Source organism: Aptenodytes patagonicus, chromosome 4 (genome assembly GCF_965638725.1).
Source record: "Aptenodytes patagonicus chromosome 4, bAptPat1.pri.cur, whole genome shotgun sequence".
NCBI classification, from domain to species: Eukaryota; Metazoa; Chordata; class Aves; order Sphenisciformes; family Spheniscidae; genus Aptenodytes; species Aptenodytes patagonicus.
The window spans coordinates 26,482,189-26,509,055 of NC_134952.1; the positions used below are offsets into that span (position 1 = coordinate 26,482,189).

The 26,867-nt window shown below is 38.6% G+C and overlaps 2 protein-coding genes across 8 annotated transcripts in view; both read left to right on the forward strand.

Moving 5' to 3' along the window:
- KLHL5 (kelch like family member 5) overlaps positions 1–3,666 on the forward strand; it is a 65,017-nt gene extending 61,351 nt beyond the window's left edge. For all 7 annotated transcript variants that reach the window (XM_076336105.1, XM_076336101.1, XM_076336103.1 and 4 more), the window contains one exon: positions 2,124–3,666. In XM_076336105.1, the coding sequence (XP_076192220.1) occupies positions 2,124–2,180 (57 nt within the window). In that variant the 3' untranslated portion in view covers positions 2,181–3,666. The remainder of the gene's footprint in view (positions 1–2,123) is intronic.
- A 429-nt stretch (positions 3,667–4,095) lies between these two features.
- The window catches only part of WDR19 (WD repeat domain 19), a 50,980-nt gene continuing 28,208 nt past the window's right edge, over positions 4,096–26,867 (forward strand). The window contains exons 1-18 of the mRNA XM_076336106.1: positions 4,096–4,120; positions 6,542–6,633; positions 6,718–6,783; positions 9,993–10,118; positions 12,888–13,003; positions 13,573–13,688; positions 14,979–15,059; positions 17,277–17,389; positions 18,673–18,846; positions 20,041–20,111; positions 20,867–21,039; positions 21,138–21,252; positions 21,992–22,098; positions 22,511–22,633; positions 23,980–24,129; positions 24,684–24,831; positions 25,453–25,657; positions 26,226–26,385. Of these exons, the coding sequence (XP_076192221.1) occupies positions 4,115–4,120; positions 6,542–6,633; positions 6,718–6,783; positions 9,993–10,118; positions 12,888–13,003; positions 13,573–13,688; positions 14,979–15,059; positions 17,277–17,389; positions 18,673–18,846; positions 20,041–20,111; positions 20,867–21,039; positions 21,138–21,252; positions 21,992–22,098; positions 22,511–22,633; positions 23,980–24,129; positions 24,684–24,831; positions 25,453–25,657; positions 26,226–26,385 (2,142 nt within the window). The 5' untranslated portion in view covers positions 4,096–4,114. The remainder of the gene's footprint in view (positions 4,121–6,541; positions 6,634–6,717; positions 6,784–9,992; positions 10,119–12,887; positions 13,004–13,572; positions 13,689–14,978; positions 15,060–17,276; positions 17,390–18,672; positions 18,847–20,040; positions 20,112–20,866; positions 21,040–21,137; positions 21,253–21,991; positions 22,099–22,510; positions 22,634–23,979; positions 24,130–24,683; positions 24,832–25,452; positions 25,658–26,225; positions 26,386–26,867) is intronic.

The following is a 26,867-nucleotide window of genomic DNA, read 5'->3' on the forward strand; positions in this document are numbered from 1 at the left end:
CTGATCAGACCATACACTACTATTTATCTTATTTCAAGCGTGCCTCTTTTTACAAGGAGGATTCAAATACTCCTTCTCTAAGAAGCACTTTCTTACTAGTCTGTTGTAAGTCTCTCTTTTTTTTTTTTCTTTGTCTACCATCTCAAGATGATTTATCTTGAACAGACAGTTGTTAACTTCTAATAAACTGCCCACCCTTCTTTGCCAGGAGTATAGCTATTTTCTTTGACAATTTCAGCTACTGTTAATAAAATGTATTGACATGTTCCCCAAACCATCATAAAGGGTTCTGTTTACATGATTTCCTATTCTGAAGATAAATGATAAATGTAGATTAGTTTTAGCTCTAATGTGTCTCTCAGCAAGTTTATCAATTTCTTCAGGGTTTTGGTCATCTTTTAATAAATAATCCTTTCCTGATCTGAATGCTATGTACAGCGTGTGCAACTTTCAGGAAGCTTTTTCCCATTTCTCTTCACCCAGCTCAAAAAAACCCAAAAAAACCCTCTTCAATTCATGACCAGAAACCATTACTGTCAATTCAAAGCTTGGCTACTTTTACTTTTTTAATAGCTCCAGGAATGTGCCTCTCTGTGGGAAGAGCACACACAAGGACATCCTGGGCAGGCTGTCCCTTGGTCTCTGCTGCCATTTGAGAGACCCTAAAGCGTCTACATCCACAGAAGGCTGGCAGATACAGCACAGAATCGTGGGAGACCAAGGCCCTTCTGGAGTCCAGTTGCAGGCCAGGATGAATGTCCAAGGTCATCTAGAGTAGCGTTAGACACCAGTATTTAGGCAGGTGAATTCTGATCTCTTGAATATGCTATCCCAGTAATAGCCCCAAATTGCTAATTCAAAAAGAGAACTGAAGTGCTCTCAGTCAGAATCTTTGTAACACAGAAAACTGAGCTGTTCATTTCCCCCCACTTCATACTGCTGCAAGATCTTAAAACATAAGTCATCTAGGAGGCTCATCAGAGCTTGGGGCCTTCAGTGGCAGTACTGGTAATGATAACCCATGGCATTATTTGTCCTGCTAAAAAAAAAAAAGCGTACCAGAGGAGAGAAACAGTGCTCACCATTGCACCTAAATGAATCTCGCATGATGTCTAGGTGGTGACCATCTGTATGTACCTTTTGTATCCTTAGCCTTGACCCTCTATATCTCACTGAATCCCGTGATCCCAGTATATAGGACAGTTTTGAACCCTTCGTAGAGGGATTTGGAAGTGTCTGTGTATCCTTCCTTCTCTCGTTACGTTCTCTCGTTACGTCAGCAGTCTGCCACCACTTTATCCACACACAACTCAAAAGAGGGTAGTGGAATTTTCTCAGCTGAAGTTTGTCAGAGCCACGGACAGCTCAGGAGAAGTCTGTTGTTCCTGGGAAAAAAAGAACTAGGGAAGTTGGCATAAACATCCTTTTTAGTCTTCAGGATAATCTCTGTAGCACTTAGTGTGCTATTCACACTCACTCCAATACTATGAAGTTTAAAAGGGGAAGCTAAGGTGAGTGTTAGAAACTACCTTCCTCTTTTCAAGTCCAACAGAATCTCAGCAGAAAAGGGTCTTGCCAGAAGTAACTTCTGTTTACAAAAAAAGAATAGAGACTGGGAAATTATTCTGATTTCAGGAACTCTTAACAGGATTTTATCAAATATTCAAGTAAAAAGGAGAGGTTGCCCCTGTCATGTTTGGCATTTTCTGTTTGAGAGAAAAATGCATTGTATTGCCAACCATTAATTACTCAGTTGTCACTGTCTAGCTCAGGTGTCCAGTTTGTACCATAACAAAGGATTTTTTTCCTGTAATGCCAAGTAATTTCAACTATCAGTAAGAATTGTTTCATATTCTCGGGGTTTGCTATTGCTTTCAAAGTGCTTCACTCTATCATGTAAAATATCTTCACCTTTTCTGTGGGTTTTTATCCAAGGTTTGGACCAATTTGCTATTTTTTTTAAGTCCTGTTACCAGAGTGTGGGTGATAATGCCACTCTGCTGCAGCTGCACAATTGTTACAAGCACTAACTAAACACTGTCAGTTTTAGGGGGGAAAAAAAATACTTAAAGCTGACTGCATTTATTTCACGGAGGTTTTTGGTTTTTATTTTTTGCTTACAGGTTGCACCATTGTGCTTAGGAAGAGCTGGAGCATGTGTTGTGACTGTAAAACTGTGAATTATTTTCTCTGAGGGTGACATTCTGCTCCGTAGACTCAGACGATTTCTTACTTCCTCAAGCAAACTACCAGTGCACCGATAAACGCAAGGTGCAGGAATCTACCACGGCGAAGTGTTTGGTCTCAAGCTAACATGTACATGTTGTTCTTACAGACCAATATTAAGCACTTTTTAAAAAATCATCTTTGTTACCCATATGTTACAAGGATTCTATTTGTACAAAAATCAGCTGCAACCAGCCAGTTGCCAGCAGAGGACTTCGGTTTAGGAAGTGCTAAGAAACGAGTAAACTCATTAGTGAACTCACTATAATAATCAAATGTTACAGATCCAGGGCCTTGATCCCCCGAACATGCGGAGGGATGATGCTATAAATGGATATACTGCCACTGATATAATTGAGTCTATCTTCGGGTGAAACAAGTTGTAGGATTGGACCCCATATATTTAATTTGCCTATAATAAACACGGTTGGCTATCGGAGCTACTACAAAGCAGGCTGACAAACCAATGCAAATCATGGTAAATGGCAGGTGTAATGCCTGCCTTGGAAATGAAGGTGTGTATGTGGTGAATCTTTTGCACTTTTACCATCATTCCTAGTTTAGCAAACTTTTTTATTTAACCAAAGCCTTATTTTAAATATTGTCTTATTATGCTAACAGAAATCTGCTATTTAATAATTTCTGCTGGAGATTTTTGACATCCAGTGTCCTTTTTGGATTTTCAGAGTTTTTATGTGAGGTGCAGAACACCATACCTTTTTCTCTACTTTGCTTCTTATATTTACTTTGCTATTTTTAAGGAAAAATCTATAAGCGTGAGTTATTGGAAGAATTCTAAAGTGCGATTAAAGGTTAACCAATTTAAGTTTAATATTTGCACTTTGGAATTTTTGAAGCATTCCATTACATCTAGACTAATTACCTTTTTACATGAGGCTTTGCACTAATTTGAAAAGTATAATTTTATAAGATTAAATGAAACAATTGTCTATCTTTCCAGTAAGGTTACTTCACAATGTAAAGGGCCCAATCCTGCAAGATGCTTAACTGCCACTATTGAAGCATGTTCAGCATCTTACAGGAGAGTTGTGTGTGCCTCGCAGCATTCTGTCGAATTAGTTACCTTATTTAACAGTTATCTAATTTTTTCAGATACTTTATAATTTGCCTTTCTTGCTGTTACACAGAATTGCTTTGAACGGTCTGAATGTTCTCAAAGTCTTTTTGTATTTGCTTTTCTGTGCCTTGTTCATTGTTTTCAACTGTGTGTTTGTAATGGAAAATGGGAAGATGTGAGCTCATTGAATGCTTTTCAAAAGTTTGCAGCGTCTGATACCCAAAGTCTTTGTACATTTGTAATTTTAAATGTGTTAATGCCCTCAGTGAACTATTTATTGTTTTAAAACAAATCACTAAGCAGTGAAACTTGGCGATGAAACCTGCACTGCTTGCGACTGAATACAGCTAAACGTAAATGCAGCGTTGTTGGGTTAGCGCCTTTTTTCTCTGGCAGTCCGTTTTGTCTACCTGTATCCGCGACTTAACAGCTCTCATTAAGCAATGCTATTTCTGCTGCTCCCCTTGTTGGGCTTCTGGCTTTAGGAAAACTCTCTTTCATACAGCGCCACTCGCCTTCCCCGCCGGCCATGGCGGTACGCGGGTCCCCCCGCGGGCAGGCCCGGCCTCGCCCCTCCGCCGGCGGAGGGAGGGGCCGGGTGCCGCCTGGCGCCTCGGGCGCGCCTCCCCATTGGGTGCGGCCGGGGCCCCGCCCTCCAGCGGTGACGGCTCGGGCTTTCCTCCGCCTTCTCCGTCTCCGGGGTGACGGCGACGCCGTGGGCGGGTGGGGTCCGGCTCGCTGATCGGCCGGGGAGGCGGGGCGGCGCATGCGCGGGGGGGGGGGCGCGCCGCGCGGCGAGCGGTGGGCGCGATGAAGGTGAGTCTCTTCGGCCGCCGTACGTGCGGGTTGGGGGGGGGGGGGGGCGCAGGGGAGCCTCGGCCCCGGGACGGTGGCGGGGTCGAAGGCGGGCCGGCGGGCCCGTGGTTCCCGCTCCGCGCTGCACGATCCGGGTCGGGGGCGTCGAGCGGGTGCACGATCCGGGTCGGGGGCGTTGAGCGGGGCCCGCCAGGAGCGGGCGGTGCTTGCGGCCTGGGGAGGGGAGGGAGGGGAGGGAGGGGAGGGAGGGGCGGCGGGAACCGCCCGCCTGCGCCGGCCTCCAGCAAGCGGGAGCCTGACGCCGTGGATGGGGCTTCCTCAGGGGAGCTAAGGCCGCTCCCGCCGCCCGCCCTGCCGCTGCCTCCCTGCAGAGGGACCTTGACAGGCTGGATCGATGGGCCCAGACCAATTGTATGAGGTTCAACAAGGCCAAGTGCCGGGTCCTGCACTTGGATCACAACAACCCCATGCAGCGCTACAGGCTTGGGGAAGAGTGGCTGGAAAGCTGCCCAGAGGAAAAGGACCTGGGGATGTTGGTCGACAGCCGGCTGAACATGAGCCGGCAGTGTGCCCAGGCGGTCAAGAAGGCCAATGGCATCCTGGCCTGCATCAGAAATAGTGTGGCCAGCAGGAGTAAGGAAGTGATCGTGCCCCTGTACTCAGCACTGGTGAGGCCGCACCTCGAATACTGTGTTCAGTTTTGGGCCCCTCACTACAAGAAGGACATTGAGGTGCTGGAGCGTGTCCAGAGAAGGGCAACGAGGCTGGTGAGGGGTCTGGAGAACAAGTCTTATGAGGAGCAGTTGAGGGAACTGGGACTGTTTAGCCTGGAGAAAAGGAGGCTGAGAGGAGACCTCATTGCTCTCTACAACTACCTGAAAGGAGGTTGTAGTGAGGTGGGTGTCGGTCTCTTCTCCCAAGTAACTAGCGATAGGACGAGAGGAAATGGCCTCAAGTTGCGCCAGGGGAGGTTTAGATTGGATGTGAGGAAAAATGTCTTTACTGAAAGAGTGATTAAACATTGGAACAGGCTGCCCAGGGAAGTGGTTGAGTCCCCATCCCTGGAGGTATTTAAAAGACGAGTAGATGAGGCACTTAGGGATATGGTTTAGTGGGCATGGTGGTGTTGGGTTGACGGTTGAACTCGATGATCTTAGAGGTCTTTTCCAACCTCAATGATTCTATGATTCTGTGATTCAATGAACGGGCCTCAGGAGGCACAGACTCCGGCCAGGCTGGCTTATCCTGCCACAGTTGCCTGAGCCGCCGCATCGCCCAAAGCCGTGACCGCTGGACGTCGGGTCTCCCGCCTCCTCTGTAACGTCTCCCGCCGCCGTGCCTTAATGCTGACCCTGGCAGCGGGGAAGGGTGCGAGAAACCCTCCTGGGGCAACGGTTAAATGGTTGGGCCAAAAGGAAAGTCTCCTACTCAAACCCCTTAGGGGGTTTTAGTTTATGCGTTGCTGTACAGTGGGAGCGTGAAGAGCTGGAGCTTGCCTGTGCTCCCACAACGATTTTCTTCATCATTGGTTTATTGCAGATTTTATTAAATTTTTTTCAAAACCAAACATAATTGTCAGATGTTCTTTGTGCTTGTGGTATGTGGTGCTCATAATTTTACGCTTTTTGTGAGTAAAATGCAAATTCAATGTGAAGAATGCCTCAGTTTACATTCACCCAAAAGAAGGGATGGGGGACCTTTGGCAAACACTTGACTAAGCCTGCCAGGCATTTGGTGGACACCAGATGTTGGTGTTTATCTGATGACGTGGGAGGGAAAAAGTTACGATAGCAAGCTGTGAAACAAAGTTGTGGGCTTTATCTTATGCCCAAGTTACAGAAAAATCTGTGCAGGTAGTGTGCAAGGAAAAGGAATTTGAGAAACTTTCTTAGTTGGAAGTTGGAATCTCTTTTTACGGTTGAATAGCTTTGAGGTCTTAGCTTTTGAGATCCAACAATTCAGAGAGGACAAAATAGTTAGAGAATTTAAGAGCGTAGATGTTGAGCCTTCTGTGTTTTACACACTGAGGATGCTTTCTGGTCCCAGACTTTTCCATGAAATTTAGATAACTAAACATTCTGGTCTTTCGACATGAAGGGGGGGGGGGGAGGGAGTCTCATGCAATATTTTTATTCCAGTAATTCTGTAAGAGAAAAAAATAATAAGTTTTTATAGAGTCACAGTAGTTCTCAATGCAAACACCCAGCACCAGAAACTTCAATTTTTCCAGCACAAACCAAAAGATTTTTCTGTGGAATTGTGGTACTTTGGTGCATTAGAATCACCCAGAAGTTGTGTTTGAGGGTTTGGGGTTTTTTTCCTCCACAGTACTCACAGTTGCTAACATGTTAGGAAGTTGTTTATTGTTATATGCTTATGATTTTGAGATACGTGATTTCCCACTTTTTTTTTGTCTCCCAGCAAGTATTCAGTCTATTAGAAAAAGCTTGGTCTGGTTCCCCCGTGCAGTTTGCTTGGCAGAAAACTTTGGGAAATTTCCTTGCTGTAACAGGGTAAGATTACAAATATTTATTGCGTTTGTTCATAGAAAGCACTGGTGAAGAAAGGGAATTATTCTGTACGTTAATCTTTTTTAGAGGTGATCGTGCTGTGAAAATTTTTGATCGTCATGGTCAGAAGAGAAATGAAATCGGCTTACCAGGGTAGGTACTAAGATGGGTTTGAATTATTTTCTTTGTTGTTTTTCTTTAAAAATGCTTCTCTTCTGGTGAGGTGCTTATACAATGTGAGAACTTTGTAGGAAGATGTACTGTCTCTGGTGAACATACCTGGAAAAGAAGACAAACTGATGAGCGTGTATGGAATCTGAGACAGTAAAAGCTGAACTCATAGTAAGCTGTCAAGGATAGTCAGAAAAATATATTCTCCTACCCAAAGCACTCCTTATTAGTAATAAACTCAATCTACTTCATTAAAACATTAGAAAAATATCTATCATATTAAGAAAGAACATAATGAGGTTGTATACAATATACCCGCATCATGCTGATTGTGACTGTATTCTTGCTACTGTCAGTTTTCTAGTAATTTGTTATTGTAGCCTTACTGAGGAAAGATATCCTTTTGGTTTAGTGCTTTTGCTTATGTCACTGGCATAAAGTATACGTTGGCATTTTTACTTTAGATCGAGAGTGTACTTCTGAAGTGAATCTCACTGTTTTTCCTGCTTATCACACTTTGGTTCACATCAGAGAGTGGTGTTGGAGTGTACGAACTGGATTCCTTTCAGATGAAATTTAAAAAGTGGTGTACTTTGGAAGATGCAGTCTAACTGCTAAGAGGCAATCAGTCCATAGGAACAGGCTAGATATGGCCCAGAGGAAACCTCCCTAGGTGCAAGCGCTGTGACATCAGGTCGTCTTACCATTTTGCTCTATAAGTCTACTTTTATTGGGCACCATTACTACCTGATGTAGCAATAGTTTAATTTGTGTGCTCCTCACTTCTTTCTAGTATTTTACCTGCTCTTAGCTTAAGTATTCATGCAAATTCCTGATTTTTTATTTTATTTCTAACAACCTGATTCACTTTGATTAAGGTGGAGCCCTTAGTCAAAGCAAAACTCCACTAAGGCTTTAAATCATGGAATCATAGAATAGTTTGGGTTGGAAGGGACCTCTAAAGGTCATCTAGTCCAACCCCCCTGCTGTGGGCAGGGACATCTTCAACGAGATCAGGTTGCTCAGAGCCCCATCCAACCCCACCTTGAATGTTTCCAGGGATGGGGCATCCACCACCTCTCTGGGCAACCTGTGCCAGTGCTTCACCACCCTCAGCGTAAAAACTCTCTTCCTTCTATCTAGTCTAAATCTACCCCCCTTTAGTTTAAAGCCATTCCCCCTTGTCCTGTCGCAACAGGCCCTGCTCAAAAGTTTGCCGCCATCTTTTTTAGAAGCCCCCTTGAAGTACTGATAGGCTGCAATAAGGTCTCCCAAAGCCTTCTCTTTAGGCTGAACAACCCCAACTCTCTCAGCCTTTCTTCACAGGAGAGGTGTTCCATCCCTCTGGTCATTTTTGTGACCCTCCTCTGGACCCGCTCCAACAGGTCCGTGTCTTTCTTCTGCTGAGGGCTCCAGAGCTGGACGCAGTACTCCAGGTGGGGTCTCACCAGAGCAGAGTAGAGGGGCAGAATCCCCTCCCTTGACCTGCTGGCCACGCTTCTTTTGATGCAGCCCAGGATCTGAAGCCTCTAATCTAGAAGTCTAACTTTCATTTCTAGAATGTCACATATCCCTGTATCGTTGGTAGATATGAGCTAGAATCACTTAGCTCAACAAGAACTCTCTAGGAATCCGTTTTTTGCAGTTCATCGTAGTTGCCACCTTGCACCAAACCAGGAGATGCAATTCTCATTGTCTTTACCAGACTCGCTTGTATCTTACTGACCATCGCATCTTGCTGTCTTGTTTCAAAATCCTGTTCTGGTTAGGTGCCATTCATAATGTGGGCTGGCTATGTCAGTGTCTTTTGCTTGGTAGTATCCATGGTCCGGCTCATTCTGCGCTGTATTTTGCACAATGTATGATAAATGCTCATTCTCTCCAGCAAACTGCCAAAAGTGAGGAAAGCTGTGTGGAATCAGTGGTGAACTCTGAGAAGAGCTTGTGTTGGACTGGGGATCCTCTACTGTCATGTGGGTTGGTGAGGGTGGTGTGAAGTGGAGTCTACCTTACCGATGGACACTGATAGCACAACCTTATTGATGGACAGATGTGACCCTTTCCTTCAGGGAAACACACAACATCTAAACCGGTTTTAAAATAATATTGTGTTCTCATAGCAAGGCAAAGAGGAGAAAAAACTTGTATAATAATCACATATCCTAAACGCTTGTCGAAATAGTTAACATCCACTTATGGTAGTTTGAATAGTACTGACTTTTTGAGGCCCGCCAGCAAATCTTCTACCTAGGTTAGGTAGTTCTTTCGAGTTCTTATTTCCAACCTTTTGCTGTGATTAAAGAATAAATTCTCTCTGATTATTACTATTAGAATAAAATTCAATTCTTGTGATACACAGTTTAAACAGAAACAAGCGTGCTTATATGGAGGTTCTCCCCTCAGGCCAAACTTTGCTTCTTTATTTGTTGTTTAACTGTTAACCAACTGCAGTTGTTAACCGCTAGACCTCTCCATACATAAGAATGGAGTTCGGAATGTCTAATATTCTCTGCTATAATAGTTGATGTTATAAGCATCTTCTTACCATTAAGTTGATAGAATTTGTTTTGTTTACTACTTACCAATCTGCGTTTTTCCCTATTTTTTTCTTTTTGTCCTTGTTATTCCTGCTCTTGATGTTCTGACTGGCTGTTAAGTATTCGTCGGTGTGTTTTGGGAACAGGCCATACTTAGTGTCTAGAACAAACTGCTAAGGTTTTAAAAAGAAAGATGGGAGAAACTGGAACTGAAGGCTTACTGAACTAGTTCACAGCAATGTGCGTTTCAGTAGGATGCTTTTGAAATTGCTTGCATTAGGAGTTTTCATTTGAGTGGTAATGAGAGTGAAATTTTTCATAGAGGTACCTTTTTAACCTGAAACTATCAACTTATTTATCTAGAAAGAAAAGTCACTGTCCCTTGAAAATCAAAGTGAATCTAGTATTTCAAGTACTAGAATGTAGGTAGCAGTCTCTTTTTTATGACCTTCCTTTCAGCCTCTGTCATTTTGATGAGATTTGAGTACGGGTGTGGTTGCTATAAAAGTACACTTTACAGATAAATCTGCAATCTGTCATGGTTTTGCTTGGGAGGGAAAAGGAAGGACAGGGCCTTCAACTGAATAATTCTGGCTGTTTCTGTACGCTTACAAACATTTTAACATTAGTGAAAGTCTGGGTTTTTTTCTTCAGTAACTGCGTTGCCATGGACTGGGATAAGGATGGAGATACTTTAGCAATAATCACAGACAAATCTAGTGCCATATTTCTGTGGGATGCGAACACAAACAGAACAAGCCAAGTAGACAGTGGCATGAGGTAAGCAAGCTTTTTTTTAAAGTGTGTATTTGAAGACTTGGACCACTGTGGCTTGTTGATGTGGAGATTATATTGCAAAGATCATCTTTTTATTGGAGTCCTCATAGCACATGTACTGTTAAACTAATATGCTACAGTTTGTTGCTAAATTCTTTTTGGTATGATTTGCTGGTTTTGAAGTGTTTGTTGTGGGTGGGGGTTTGGGGGTTGGTATGGATTTTGTTTCTTTTTTAATTGTCAACAGTGCCAAAGTCCCCAGAGAGCTTGTTGTTAATGTCTCCACTTTGTGGTAGCAACAAGGATGGGTGAATTTTTTGTGTATCTGCACTGTGTACACTTTCTCCAAAGTATTTCACACAAGTAAAAGGGAGCTTAAAAGTAAGGGAGGTGATTTTAGTGGTGCTAGGATTTTTTCCCCTTAGATTTATAAGGGGACTAAAATGCTATTCACAAAGCAGACTGGTTTAGGATGGGAAGAGATATCTAAGGCGATCCTACTCTAAGGTTTAAATCCCTACCTTTCTGAATTTGGCCACAGACTTAAAACTCTCCTGAGGCCTACGTAACAATCAGGCATTGGGTTAACAAATAAGCTTGGTTTAACAATTAAACTTTTAGCTTCTTTGAATCTATTCCACTAAACTGTTGCACTCTACATAAATATTCTGTCTGTAGGAACGAGAGTGGAAACTAATCTGTCCCATGTTTGTTAGGGCACTCACCTGAGCAGAGAAACAGCTAATTTTGGATACTGCTGCTATTTTATTTACTTGAGTTGAGACAAACACTCCTTCTGATTTAACCCTTCATTTCTTAATCTCCTTTGTGTATGTTTTTAGTGTTTGGGTTTGGGGTTTTTTTAGGTAGTCAGAGATACTGAAATTCGAGTGTTTTATCCATTAAATCAAAAAAATCCAGTTCAGCTGCAAAAATTGGAGGGTGGGGGTTATGCTGGTTTCTATGAGGGTGGTTTTTTTCCAGATTTAGGTTGAAAACTCCATGTCTGGAATACGGAAATATTCCATATTTCCATTAACATGTACACTTGTGCTTTGTGAAAATCATTTGGAATATTCGATATTTGATTATGGGATATTTCCATATGTTACAGCCTGGTATCCTATATGTGTACATTCAAACTGAACTTAAACTGTACTGAAACAATAAATAACTTCTATACAAGTTATTCCACTCCTGAGAAAGTGTAAGAATTGCCACTTTGCACAAAATACAGTGCCTTAACCTATACATGATTTAATGAAGTTATGTTTTGAAGACTATTTGTCAGTAGAATGTTAAGTCACGTGTTAGAAAACATTTTCAAAACAAGCAAATGATTGTACATACAAATGAGAAATTTAAAGTGATTACTTCTTCCTACTGTCTAATTAATTATATGTAGCATTATATAGGCATCTTGTGGATTACTCAGTTATTTCTTAGTCATTACATTTTTGTCATTATTTATTAGTTATTACATATTATCAACAATATCCCTTTTTAGCACAGATGTTATAATGATTATTCTTTATAATCTTCTTTTCTGGTAGAATACATCAACTTTGGCATTAATTTTTTTTTGTTGTTGTTAAGTTTTCCCAAATAGGGGTTTGGGTTTTTTTGATAGGTCAGTGTTAAACTATAGCTATTTATATAATCAAAGCAATTTATGAAGACGTATATACACATTATATTTATGAAGATGTATATACATGTTATATTGTGTGAAGGACTAGACCATACCGTACCTCCTTTTCATGTGTGAACAAATATTTTGTGGGGAAGAGTAACTTGCCAGTATACAAGCAAAAAAGAGCATAGAAGGTACTTATCAGAATGGAGTATGCAGTTATTGCAGTTCCTTCATGATCTTTCTCTAATATCTGAGGTAAATTGCTTACTGGAGGCAGTCTCGCTAGAACAGTATATATCAATTTAAGTGCCTAATCCTTCTTTTGTCACAGTGTTATTGCTTAAGCAGAATAAGCACTAAGGCACATAAACAGTGTGATAATCAGGCTTTTCTGCTATCCTCCTCTTTTTGAAATTAGAAAAGCACAAACAAAACGTCTCACATGCAAACAATATATATTGGAGGTTGTTTCATGTGTCAATTAAATCTGAAATTTGTTTCAAATTGCTATTGCATGCTTACAGTAAAATTTAAAAAGATGGGAGAGGCATTGATGGAAATAACTGCAGTAATTGGAAAATTCTGATTAAAATTGTTTTGCTTAAGAGGCTTTTTTTTTTTAAATGTAGTGTATAGTATTTATCTGTGTACCCTTAAATGTACACCAAAATAGGCCTTGCTATATCTGAAACTTCAAGTTAAAATGGCTCTTTCTAACTTTCTTATTACATTGACTAGAACTAGACCTATTCACTTGGCTAAATTCATAGGATTATTGAAGTACAAAAAACCAATTGACTGGAAAATTTCACGTACCTTCATGGTATCTTTGAGTGTTTTTTAAAGCTGCGTATTTGGCCAAATTACCCATGATTCCATCAAAGACTGTTGATGTTTGCAGACACATTTCCATTTGTACAAGTCTTACTACTTTACGTCAAACAACTTTTTATTACTTTCACTATTTTGTGCACACTTAGATAATTCTGATACTTGTTGTAGAGAATATATTTTTAATTTAAAAATTCTGCTTGGTCTCTGTGATTTCACAGAACTTCAAAACAAATATGCAAGACGTTTTTATATGTAAGCGCATGAAAGGAATCTCTACAAAGTAAAATTTTTCTTTATTTTAGGGATGCAATGTCTTTCTTATTATGGTCTCGAGTTGGAACTTTACTTGCTGTTGGAACAACAAAGGGAAACTTACTTATATATAACCGTCAGACTTCTCGCAAGATTCCTGTTCTTGGTATGCATTGGTTTGAAACTAAGCTTGCACATGTGAAAGTAGAATTTTGCTAATATACTTAGATTCCTTTTTAGTTCTGTATATGAACATGCAAGTAAAAAAAGTGCTCATACTCAACTTGCACCTTCTATTTTGTTGTGCTTACCAGAGTATTTTTATAGTATAGTAAGTTAAAAATACATATACATATGCCTGATGCTGTCTCATGGGAAACTTGCGTTATCTTTCTTGCAAAGGATTTGTGTGGTTGTTCTTGTTGCTAAGTTACTTTTTCTTATCTGCTTAGAGTACCTTTGGGCAGAAAGGTTAAGGATATAGCACAGTCCCCAGAAATTTGATGCAAAGAAATGGAAGAACAGGGGCTGTGCAAGTTCCTATGAGATCAAAAGGCTTCCATCTGAGAGTAGAAGATTTTAAAAAAAAATTACTCTTGAATTTGTAATTGCTCTGACAGGTTGTTTCACATTCTGACAATCTCTGTTTGAGTGGCTTAATAGAGCGTATTTCTATCCCAGATATTTTTTTGTGGTTGTGTTCATTTGTGTTGTATAGGTTTGTTTCTTTTTCAGGTAAGCACACTAAGCGGATTACTTGTGGTTGTTGGAGTACTGAAAACCTTCTGGCTCTAGGCGGTGAAGACAAAATGATTACTATAAGCAATCAGGAAGGGGATACTATAAGACAGGTAGTATTTATAACCCCTGTTTAATTTTAAGGCATACATTAACAGTCCTGATTCCCAAGAAAGCTGGGCCCTATGGGAGCTTATGCCTTTTCAATCCCACTGCTTTCATGGACAAGGAGCCTTTGGGAAACCTCATGTAGGATGAGGGCATATCTAAACATCTGAGCCTCTGTGTTATGCAACGTGATTTATGATATTAGAGTCTCTGCAATTCTGCTGTGGTCCTGCCTAAACATGCTTCTCTTATTCTTGATCCTGATTTGTATCTGTTACAAGAGCATCCTATAAGTGCAGTCTTAGGTTGACTTCCCCATTAGCAGCACTGGACAGCTCTCACATGACTGTTTTTAAGGTCTTTAGGAAGTACTTTTAGTGTTGGTTTTGCTTTAGATTGGTTAAACAAAGATCTTGCCTCTGATATGCAAGGATTACTCCTAGGCTGGACCTCCATTGCACTGTTGAGAGGCTGAATCCAGTGCTTCCTCCAAGTATACTCAGATTCTCTAATCAAGCATTCTGTTTGCTTACATAGATCACAGTCCTTCCGAGCAATGACCATTGCTGCATAATGTGCAAATGAATATAATTCACTTTTTTTAACTTTAGTGAACAGTGTTTCACTCAAGATTTTCAAAGAACAAATCTTCCATAGTTCATTTCATATGCTTCCATCTTTATGTCTGAAGATCACAACTGGAGAAGAATACCCTAATAAATTTTTTAGGGTATGTCTGTGTTTTAAACTAGCTGGCTTAGGTAGTAGGAGCAGCGTAGCTGAGACAGCAGAGACCTAAGCAAGGCTTGCTTATGAGGTTTTGTAACCTCATATTGACTACAAAAGCAACTAGATTGCTATCACTTCCTAAACCAGATCAGGTATGTCTGTATTAAAATGCATTGTAAATATTTAACCTGTATGCCTTATTCTTGGTCTTCCTTCTTTGAATTTGCATTGGAGTGACCTTGTTTGTACTGCTTCAGTTAATACTGTCTGTATAATATCATCTTGCAAGTCGTCTTCCTCATCTGGATCTTTCCTTCTCTATTTGGATTTGTATTTCTAACTGTTTCCTAGATATTTTTTCAGTATATTCCGTGATAACATGTCATTATGATCCAAACTGAGGTCATGTTTTCTCCAACTTTTTTCTTAGTTTTGGTACTAAATGCAATAGCAACTGTATCTATCTATCCTTACTAGTAAAATGTACAGGGCAAGAATAATGCAATTATTTATCAGTATTTGCTACATTAACTGTTGATTTCTCAATCTGAACTTCTTTCTTGCAGACCTCAGTGAGCTCAGATCCCAGTGATATGCAGTTCTCAGTTATGAAGACTGATGAAAGAATATCAACCAGGGAAAGCACAGTAAGAAGTCAATACAAAATACTGCAAAAAGTGTTAATCTGATGTTTCAGGGTTTCCGCTGGTAACCGGTATGGGCCAGGAAGCAATTTGTTCCTCCTTGACTTAAAATTTGGTGTTGAAGATTTTTCTTTTTTCTTTTCCAAAACTTTCCTTTAAAGTAAAGCCATACCCCATTGTTCATTAAGGATGTGTTCATGAAAAGTGCAGTGGTTAGCCATATGACAGATAACAGAGCAGTTTGCAGTGGTAGTTAACATAATAGATGGAGATGTGTGCAGGGACTTAAAGAAATACATACAATACAAATATACAACAGTATACGCAACGTGGCAGATGGAAATGAAGCAGAATTGTCAAAATTGCAGAGATGCTGCCTCTCAGAGGGCAGATTTTCAGCTGCCAGTTTTGAGAACAGATCACTGCTCTCTAGGTTTTCATCTTATGCAAATCTCAGCATCAAAGAGACTAAAAGCCCCGGTGTCAGTCTTTTGGTGTGAACATTATCCTGTCTCTGTCTAAATGGCTACAGTTTCATTGTCTTCACTGTCTTTCTTGAATGAATCAAAGTCCATCAGATCGGTCAATGGTGAAGTACAGAAAAATGGGGTAATGATAACTATTAGCAGAGCATATTATTAAATGATCAGCAATGAAGTACCAAGACAAGACATAGAAAATCCATGGATAGAAAAGTGGTACTGTGTTAGAATTTGGCCAGACCTATACACTTATACAACATAGTTAAATTCTCACAGTCAGATTTAATCTGTGGAGTATGGGTGTCAAGAAGGAATTTTTCCCCATGTTTACATTGACAAGGACCTGTAGGAGTTTTTTGCCTGAGGACATCAGCCTTGATTTCTTCTGCTGTTTCGTGGGGCACGCGATAGCCTAGGCTTTGCAGGTTTTTTATTACAGCTCTCAAGTTTGCTGTAAAATGTTAGGGAGCATTCTGTAATTCTGTAGTTCTTGGTGTTTGTGCTTGGATGGTCTGTCAGCAGCTCTAAGCCACATAGCATTTAATGTCTAGGTGTCTGTTGTTGGGGGCGGGGGGCTTGGCTTGATAACAGTCACTTCCAGGCTGTTAGTTATGACATCAGAAAAAAAAAAATAACCTGCAAGTTGGATCAAAATAAGTAGTACTAGAGTTAACATCTTGCCCTGCAACATAAAATAATTCCTGTAATTTCTTAGAAAAGTTTAAGAAATAGTATTTCTTAAGTATTTAATCATTAAGCTGCAATGGAATTATAAGCAAACTGTTTTAAAAGACAGAAAACATACTTTTTATATTTGGGGTAACTTTAGGAATTATAGGTCAGAATTTTAATTTGTAATTCTGGATTAATGGATTTTTAGGTCAACATATGCCTTTTTTTTCCTCAGTTTGAAAATACCAGCTTTGTATTTCATTCTTCCAGCTCTTATTTTAGGATTAAACCATTGTCTCCTTTTTAGACAAGGAGAGCTGGAACAGAAGGTAATGTAAATTAAACTTGTAAGTAGCCCTTCAAAGTATCTTTGTCAAAGAATAAGGTGAAACAAGCTGCTCCTCCTTGCTTTTTCTAAAATGAGTGTTTTACTCTTGCTTGACAATAACATACACTCTAGTAACAAAAATAATCTTCAAAAAACCCCCAAAGTTCAACCTGTTTTCCACTATGAAGTCCAACATCTCTATGGGATTCATCAGATAAAATGCACTCACCTAGACGTTACCAAACTGTAAACATTGCATGTTTAATACACACTGAACAGGCTGTTTCTTTTGGAATTGTCTTTCTATCTTTAAAATCTCAGCAAGTTACTTGAGATAGCAGTGTTGTGTTAGTCTTCCCTTCCACCTCCCAGATAAAAATTCTGTGGATCAAAAAACACATCATAGTTCAAGTGAGAGTAGTCCAACAGGATAACTCCATGTGACCTGCTGCCTTTTCCTCTGAGGAAATGGAGCTGACTTAATGCTTCTTTAGGGAAAAGTCTTGAATTTGAGATGTGTGTTCTGCAGGGCTTGCATTTAGATCTGTGAACCACTGGGTCACAAGGGGAATATCCTGAAAATGTCTTCCGCTGTTGATGAATATTCAGAATTCAGATCCATGGGATTCTTAGGGATTATTGAAAGTCCTAAATCTCATCTTTTAGTGAAGATGTAGGGCCTTACTTTAAAGTGATGCCATTCTTATCAAGTTAATTTTTCTTTTCATTCATTGGCAGGTAAGTGTAGTGGTCGGCAAGAAGACTCTCTTTCTTTTTAATTTGAATGATCCTGATAACCCGATTGATCTGAAATTTCAGCAGCCTTATGGCAGTATTGTAACCTACAGATGGTGAGCAGAACTTTCTTAATGAAGCATTCTAGTATTAACAAGCTGAAGATTTTCCCAGTAGTTCTGATAAATGCTGGAAATGAAATCATATATCCCTTGCTTACACTGCATTTTTCTTGGATGTGTTGTAGCCTTTTTAATAATTCTTTTCCAAACACAAGGTCTACATTTTGTAATTGTTTTACTTGACAATTCAATGGTTATAAAAGCAGTATTTTCAAATATAATCGCTGTTGGTATGCTCAGCTTTAGAACACTAATACTGTTGCTGTCCTGACAGTAGATTAAACTGAGGGTTTTATAGGTTGTTTTCTGTTTGGATGAGTAACTGATGAAAGAGCTAGGGGTGGAGTTGTATCCTTCAGCTAGTTTGTTGGTTTACAAAGTTATGCAAAGTTCTTGTAGCCTTCCTGCTATGTAATCCAAGTGGTGATGTTCCTTTGAAGAAATCCCGAGCTAGAAGTTTCAACTCTGTACCCAAAAAGTAGCTGTGCTGTTTCTGTATCTTTGAATCATGACACCATGTCTTTTAATGCGTGTTCAGTCAACATGGAATTGACATTCTTCCCTTTACACTACAACTGTGTAAGAAAACTGGTAGCTATATGCTTCCTAATTTATGGCCACATGTCTAACAAGGCATACCTGGGCTGTTTCCCTTGCAATGATTTTTTTGCAACTAAGCTGATGAGATATTGTTTGCATTCGTCCTTACACGCTGTAACTATTTCTGCCTTAACCTTGTTATTTCTACTTGACACTATGAAAAGTAAACACACTATCTATTCACAAATACAGATTGTAGCTTTGGTACTTCCACTGTGTTTGCAGTAGTATGCCTTGAGGGCACAGTGACTGGCATTATTATTTTTAGCATAGCTTTGATGGGACCAAGTCAGCCAGAATCTTGAAATGGAAGTTTCCATCTTCTGGCATGCTTATTCCAATGAAGATACCAGAGATCTTTCTCCTGGCATCACTGCCATGTATGCAGCTTGCTGAAAGTGAAGTGGCATTATAGAATGTAGAAGAGAGAATAAAGATGACTTATGAGTGAACTCTGGGCACAAAAATGGTTTTGTCCTTTAAGAATCTTTGGTTGTTTTTCCCTTAATCTATTTTATACTATATTGTTCTACATTATATATATAAATTCCCATAATTCAATTATTTTTCCTATTAAATGGAGGCATTGACAGTTACTCCAGTAGTCTGAAAGAAAATGCATTTTGCATATTGCATAAATAGGTCTCTTTTCTTAATTGTTGTTTTTTTTGTAACAGGTATGGTGATGGCTACATTATGATTGGTTTCTCACGAGGGTGTTTTGTAGTCATTTCTACACACATTCGTGAGATAGGTCAAGAAATCTTTCAAGCTCATAATCATAAGGATAATCTAAGCAGCATTGCTATATCACAGTCATTAAACAAAGCTGCATCATGTGGAGACAATTGGTAAGTGGTAGTTTATACATAAAGAATGGAATTCATCTCACACAACTGTAGCTGTTAGGCATTAAAGCTAGGCTCCCTAAGGCTTCAAGGCTCCTGAAGAAGTCAATGCAGAGAAGGTGAGATTAATTGCTCTGTGGAACTGCCTCTCTGCCTAAAGTTAGGAGAAGCTAATTTTGACCAAAATCTCTGCAATTGTAATTAACTCTATTGTAATTAATTGTAAACAAAAAAAAAAATTAAATTTTCGTATAGGTTATTCCTTTTGATTCTTTCTTTTTCTACTGTGTTACTTGGCTACAAAAATGTCCAAATTTCTTTACTATGATTTATTGATTGGACATAAACATCTGCTTAGCAATAGGAGAACAATTCATTTAAAGCTGTACTGAGTATGCTGTTCTCCTCCTCCCTGCAATCTAGACAAAAGTATAAATGTGTAAGCAATTAAGGAAAAAATAGTTAAAGAGACTGGAGTTTTTCCAAAATATGTTGTGCATGTGATAGAGTATGTCCTTTAGCTCCTCGTCTGCTAGTCCCTGATTCTGTGATACCTGAATTCTTCAGCAAAAAAGGAGCTGAGTGATGGTAGGAGTCATACCGTTCTGTCTGTCCTCAGTTCTGTGTATGACCTTAACAGACTGCTGATTATGACACTTGCAAATCAAGAGTGGTATAACTATGAGCAAAACGTGATGCAACTTCAAGCACTTCAGCTATTATGCAATAAGTATTATTTCTTTAAGGGGTTCTTTAGCATATATTGAGTAACGTGACAGCATAAGTAAACTCTCACTCTGTCCCTTTTTGTGTGAAGCAGGACTGAAAGCTAGTTTTCTGCATCTGTGTTTCAAGCAGTGTTTGTCCATCAGGAATGTTTTTTTAACTTAACCTGTATTGTAACAGGTCAAAAGGGACTAATAGTGTGTTTCCCACCCCTGAGTTCTTTCGAATTGCATTTGTGCCTTTTCCTCAAATTTTAGTTCTCTGAGCAAATCTTCTTGTACAGTGATAGTGATATACTATTTAGAGTGATGGATAACAATGAGTGTGTGTTGCTCTTTAGGAAACGGAAGGCATTTTGCATTTGTGCTCTATTTTTTGCTCCATTAGGCTGTCTTGATTGGGTTGGGTTTCTTCCAGTTTATGATGACTGAGATTTATATTAGTGAGAATGACTGTTTATTTTTGTTTTAGCATTAAAATCCATGATCTGTCAGACCTGAGAGAAATGTATGCCATAATAAACTTGGATGATGAAAACAAAGGTATGTTAACAGTCTCCATGAGGATAGAAATTTTTAAAGATTAAGTAAAACAGAATTTTGATGGTGACTCTGTTTACATGAGTGAAAGTACTGTTGTTGGAAAAACTGTGTAAATATAGAATTTATCATAAATTCCTTGTTTCCAAACTTGTATTTATTAGGTGACCTGTAGCAAAATGGGAACATATTTTATTTTATCTGTTCAAAGTATAGAGAAGTACAGCTCTCAGAATATTTGATCAGTTAGTGGTTTGGTTTTTTGAATCTGTAATACAGTATATTCAGATTACTAAAATAATATACTTAACTGTTTTCTGCTTCTTTCCATGGTTTTTTTGGTGGTTTTTTTTGTGCTTTTCAGCATCTCTTATACTGATATATGATACTTAATCTGTTCTCATCCTGGTATACAGGATTTGTGCCTGTGGCTTCCAGAACATTGTTACAAGACTATGTTCTTGGGTAATGAGTTACCACCATTGTCTCCTCTTGTAGTGTCTGTCAATACTTCAGTTATTGTCAAGTCTTCACTCTTAGGAAAATGCTAAATTAGTAAATTATGGGTTTGGTTTGAGTGAGTCCAGTTAATCTTGGAATTATATTAATTGGTTATGTTTGAGTACATTAGTACATATATTCCTAGGTATGAATTCCTACCATTTTCACATTTCAAAGCAAAATAATTGTTTCTTGGTTTCAGTGGTTAAAGAAAGGATATATTTTTTTTCTTTTGCAAAAACTTGTGAATGTTTTAGGTGTAGATCAGCTGGCTTGGACAGATGATGGACAGTTGTTGGCAGTATCTACACGAAGAGGATCCCTCCATGTTTTCTTGACAAAGCTTCCAATCCTTGGAGATGCTTGTAGTACACGGATTGCATACCTCACTTCTCTTCTTGAAGTTACTATAGCCAATCATGTGGAGAGAGTATGATAACCTCTTCCTTTTAAACTTCATTTAGATATAAGTAAAGTAAGTATTAATAGTGGGTGAAAATTGTTTTATCTTGTTTTGTTTTCTTACAGGAGCTACCGGTCACGGTCTCTGTTGAAGTAGAGCCCAGTTTTGTTGCTATTGGTGTTTATCATTTGGCTGTAGGAATGAACAATCGGGCTTGGTTTTATGCACTTGGAGAGAATAGTAAGCATAAATTTAGTTCTCTTAAAACTACTGCGTCATTGTATCTTATTTTATGAATTCGGCATTGTGTTTAGCAGTCCTGGACATTCCACGTTGTACAGTAACAACTTGAATTGCCATATTGTCCTGTTAGGACCGGATAATGATCTTCACAAACTGAAGCAGTTATGACAAGGCCTTGTAAATAATAGAAATAAAACTTCAGGTGCAAGGTATTGTAATGAAATGTAGAATGTTTCTTTTTTGTTCTTTTCAGATCGTGTTGTTAACCAATAAAGGACTTTTAGGCTTTTGAGACGTTATTTGACTGTGTCTTTAAATAATAAGTTTGGCAAAGTACCTAGGGACTATATGATCAGAGGGTTTAAATTCTCAGCTTGGTAGATGTTCATGTTGTTTGCATGGAGTGAGGTAAAATTGGTTATGCTATGTCCAAATTTTAGACAGTGGATTTAAAGCTTTCGTGTCTCTCTAAGCATCATCTTTTTTGACTAATAATAAATTAATCAAAACTGTATGAATACTAGTCAGAGTTGCATAGGAAAAGAGTTTCTCTTGTACTTTCTAACCAGTTCTCTGACTGCTAAGAAGAAAGTCTCTTTACATGTGACTTGTCCCCTTTCTGCTTAGTTGTGTTTTTCACATCTAGTTACTCAGCTGCAAATTTAGATGATGATAAGTGAAGACCTACACAAAATCAAAATATTTTTACCTTTTCTTTTCTGTTTGAATTCTTTAGATGTAAAAAAGCTTAAAGATGTGGAGTACCTGGGGACAGTAGCAAGTATGCACCTTAATTCCGATTATGCTGCTGCTCTCTTTGAGGGTAAAGTCCAGTTGCATATGGTAAGAGCTCTGGCAATTTGGAGTGCTGAACTAATGAGTTGATCTAAGCTGAACAAGTTAATGTAATTTTAAAAATGGGAGAAAATGGAGTGATCTTCAGTTAATGGCGATAAAAATTTTTTAGATTTTTTTTGCTGGCTAATTAAAATATAAAGCTGAGTTCCTATAGACTTTAGACTAAATACAACCTAGTCTAGAACACGTGAAGAGAAAGTGTTTTCTTGTGAACTATTTAACAAGTTTTATTTTAAAAGTCTCTGTGGGAATGTGGCAGAAGCAGATGCTGGGTTTTTAGGGGATGCACATGCAAGTTTGTTTTCATCTTATTTCCTTACAGTTTGATACAGGCAAAACTATGACACCTCATTGTTAACAGTGGAGTTTTTCAGTTCATTCTATTCTTTATATTTAGATAGAAAGTGAAGGATTGGATGCTCAGGAAGAACGAGAAACTCGACTCTTCCCAGCAGATGATGATAAATACCGAATTTTGTGCCATGCTTTAACTAGTGACTTCCTCATATATGGTACAGATGTGAGTATTACTTCTGTTTTTAAAGATCTTTTTAGGTGGAATATATTTCTGTCTGAATTATTTGGATTATTGCTCATACTTTTGGCAAAAAATTTGTGCTTCTGAGAAGTTTACAATGGATTATTTTCTATGCAAGAATTTTATGCAAATACAGTCAAAATTGCATCCAACTTCCTTTACTGTTCCATTTATATGAGATGGATTGGCAGGAAGGTTAAGTTTTGCTTTTACTAGTGTTTGTTGCAAAACACTGATTTTATAGCAGAATTTAGTTCTATGGCATTAGTGAGAGGGTTGGCAATCAAACTTTCTTCCAGATATAAGAAAAAACATAGCACTTTCCTTGCAAATTTGTTGATTTAGGTGGTGATGTGATAGATGTGGACAAAAAGGGACTGAGGTAAACAAGTTGATAGCATAAATTGAAGTCTTAACTTGCTATTGAAGCCTTTGCCCAAAGAGAATTTTTTTTAGGTGTTTCAGCAAAGATAGGAATTAGGAGGGCACTGAAGAACGATGTGAACATGCTTATAATGGCTCTGTCTGGAGATTTTCCTATGCATGAGGAGTACTTTCCCTTTAGTATTTTCTGGCACTGGGAATACAGGGCACATTTGGCATTGTAGTATTGTGCTCTTTGTGACACAGACTGATGTATTGATCTTCCAGAGGAAAGGCAGAATCACTATCTCTGGTGTTATCACTGGTTTAATAACTTGAGTGGTTTTGCAGCAGTTGAGGGCTTTCCCACCTCCTCAGTACCTAAACTGGTACTGATAAATTTGAAGTAGTAAATTCGCAACTGATGAATTTGATGTGTGCAAATTTTACAATTGACTTCAAAAGCTGCCTTTTACTTTGTGTTCTTCTTTATGCGACACTGATTGAAATATAGCGTTAATCACAGATCAGTTTGATTGCTTTTCTCCCCTGAATTAGGTACATGTATTCTTAAGAATGTGTGGTTCTTCCTTGGAGGCAAATTTTTCAGCTTCGTTTGAAGGTTAGGCTTCTCTCAGCAATGAGGCAGGTAGTTCCCCTGTTTAGAGAACCGCACAATAAATACAGCTTGTCTCCACAAAGCAGAGCGAGATAAACAACAAAAACAGCAGAAAACCCCTCAAACCTCCAACTCCTTTCCCCACCCCCCAGAAAGCCTCAATTTTTCCTAACCTGCCCAAAACCGGCTGTGAATGAAGAAGGAAGCCAAAAAAACACCTGGAAGTATTTTTCTTTAAACACTTTTCATGCTCAGCACTCTAAGATGGGAGAAACTGCAACCAAGTTAATTATCTACTTGCCACTTACTGAGGTCATTATTAGCTTTTTCTGTTATTTCTCATTAGACTGGAGTTCTTCATTATTTCTACATTGAAGACTGGCAATATGTGAATGAATATCGGCATCCTGTCAGTGTGAGAAAAATTTTTCCAGATCCCAATGGAACCAGATTGGCTTTCATAGATGACAAAAGTGATGGCTTTGTCTATTGTCCAGTAAGTTAGTGCAGGATACCCATACAATTATATTTACAAGCAGGCTCTTCAACTATATAGTGGTTTTAATAGAGAATGAAGAAGCTTTTGTCACTCCAACATGTATGCCGGTAGAAGAAATTGCCAAGGAGGCTTGAAGATAACTTAACGGTAATGTAAGGAAATAAAATCTGTCATATTAATATGATCAGGACAATTTCATTATACTAAATTCCTGATCAGTGATTTTCAGCAACATATGTGTTTGTGTATTCAAATACAGATATTTTAGCCCGTTAACAAGCACTGCCAGTTTCACTGCCTGTCCCCATATGTTTTTTCTAAGAAAAGTAAATAACATTCATATAATGTGCATTTTCTCCATTTGCTTCCCTTCTGAATTAAACTACTATGTTATTCAGTGTCACTGCTTATAAGAAAACTTTTTCTTAATACAATTTTCATATTTCTGCACTATTTAGATTCTTTTTTTATTTTTAATCATATCTGGGATGAATATTTAGTTTGTCTCTTTAGTCACTTGCTAGTAATTTTACTTTTGTATTATTTGTTAGGTAAATGATAGATTATATGAGATTCCAAACTTCTCACCAACTATTAAAGGAATCCTGTGGGAAAACTGGCCAATGGATAAAGGTGTTTTTGTTGCTTTTGATGATGATAAAGTGTACACTTATGTTTTTCATAAGGATGCCATTCAAGGTACTGTAAATGCTTTTAAAAACTTATTCACTATTTTAGTTAATAAAGTAAAACATGTTCTGAGTCTTCTTTTGTCTTAAATATTTTCATAACTGCATACAAAAATAAATAGTACTACAGAAGTTTTGAAGTGCAACTGATGAATAGAAAACTAGTTGCTTTCTAGGTTTCTCTGTAAAGCTCCAACAAGGCATTTTGGTCTTAACTCCCTAAGCTTCTTCCTAGTGTAATCTTTTGTCTGAAATTCACACATTGTGCTTCAATTGTATTTTGAAACGTTCATGAGAAAATCTTAGGATCAGGGTGACAAAACTTGTATTCACTTACACTGTTAACCAAAATTGTAATCATAGCAATTTCTGTATTTGTGACAGAGAAACATTAAGAAATTTACCTACAAACATTTGGAAAATGACCTTACTGGTTTAGAAGATTTAAGTTATGTATATTTACTTTACTGAAAATACGTACTGTGGAGTAGATGGTGACTGCCAGAATTAGAGACCTTGAATTAATGCCCTGCAAATCTACATCATTTCAGCTGTGATTCCTTGCTACACTTTTTACCATGTAGGGATTTTTTGACTGATGTCTTCTTTTCTTCCTGACCTTTGAATCTAGGATCAAAGATTATTTTGGCAGGTGGCACGGAAGTCCCCTTTTCCCATAAACCTTTGTTGTTGTATAATGGAGAATTAACTTGTCAGACTCAGAGTGGGAAAACAAACAATATCTATCTAAGCACTCACAGTTTCCTTCGCAATTTGAAAGACTTTGGACCTAATGAGCTGACACAAATGCTTACTCAGACTTTAATGTTGAAAAGGTACATCTGCATTTAATTATACTGTGTAAATTATTTTCCTCTGTGCTTATAGCTCAATATAGCATATCCTGGTGATTTAAAAATGTCATGCTGAATATTGATAAGTTAGATTGATCCATGAGTCCATGTAGCTGTCTATGCAGACAAAGCAAAACAAGTGACCCAGTGGTGCTTTATTTGTTTTTCCACTGTCAAGTAAAAGCTAAAGTAATTTTTTTCAAGACTGAATCGGGGTTATATGACAGTGGCTCTTCCAAAACTGGCTGAAGGTGCTTCTTGCATACTCCCCTCCCACTGTAATGAAGCAATGCAAAATCAGTATAATGGAAGGAATGCCAGAGTAGGGAAAGCAGATGGTTTCCTGAAAAAGTGTGGTAGAAACAGGAGAAACAGAACTCTAAGTCATGCATTTGTATTTCTCCTTTCTTCCTGACACCTCTCTCTCTCCATGGCTTAGAAGTAAATGCTTTTTATGTTTTCCCTACCATAATACTATGAAAAAAAAAGTGTTGAGAGGGAATTTTAGGTACGAGTAATATGAGTTTTAAATGTGTTTTACCTTCTCTAGGTTTTCTGAAGCATGGGAGGTGTGCAGACTTTTGAATGACCAGTCTGGTTGGAATGAGCTGGCCAAAGCTTGCTTACATCATATGGAGGTGGATTTTGCAATACGTGTTTATCGGACATTTGGTAATGCTGGGATGGTGATGTCACTAGAGCAAATAAAGGTAAAATGTAAAGTCCCTTTTAAATAGGAAATATGGTGATTTAATTCTTCTTTAAGGATTGCTGAATTCTTAATTTTGTGGGGACTTCGTTTTTTTTTAAATAGAAGGTGAATTATTTTCAAGAGAGTTAATAGTTACAGAGGAGAAAGTGTCCAAACCACATAACTCTTGCTTGGTTTTCTCTTGAAGTGGTTGCCGTCTCTACTGGAATGCACCACATTCCTTTCTGCATTTGCTTGAGAGCAGCAGAATATATTCATGTCTCAGGCATTTGGAGGCTTTTTTCCTCTGTTATTTTTGAAAAAACGTTTAAGGCCACTATTATTATTTAAAAAAAACAAAACAGATTGCAATTATACATCTAAAAGTGTGCATGAAATAGTACCTTAAAGATATACTTCTGCAAATTGCTGATTTTAGACAGCGTTAGCTGTAGTGGCTTTGAGCTACAATAAGAAAGTGAGGGCTTTTTCTAGTTTGTA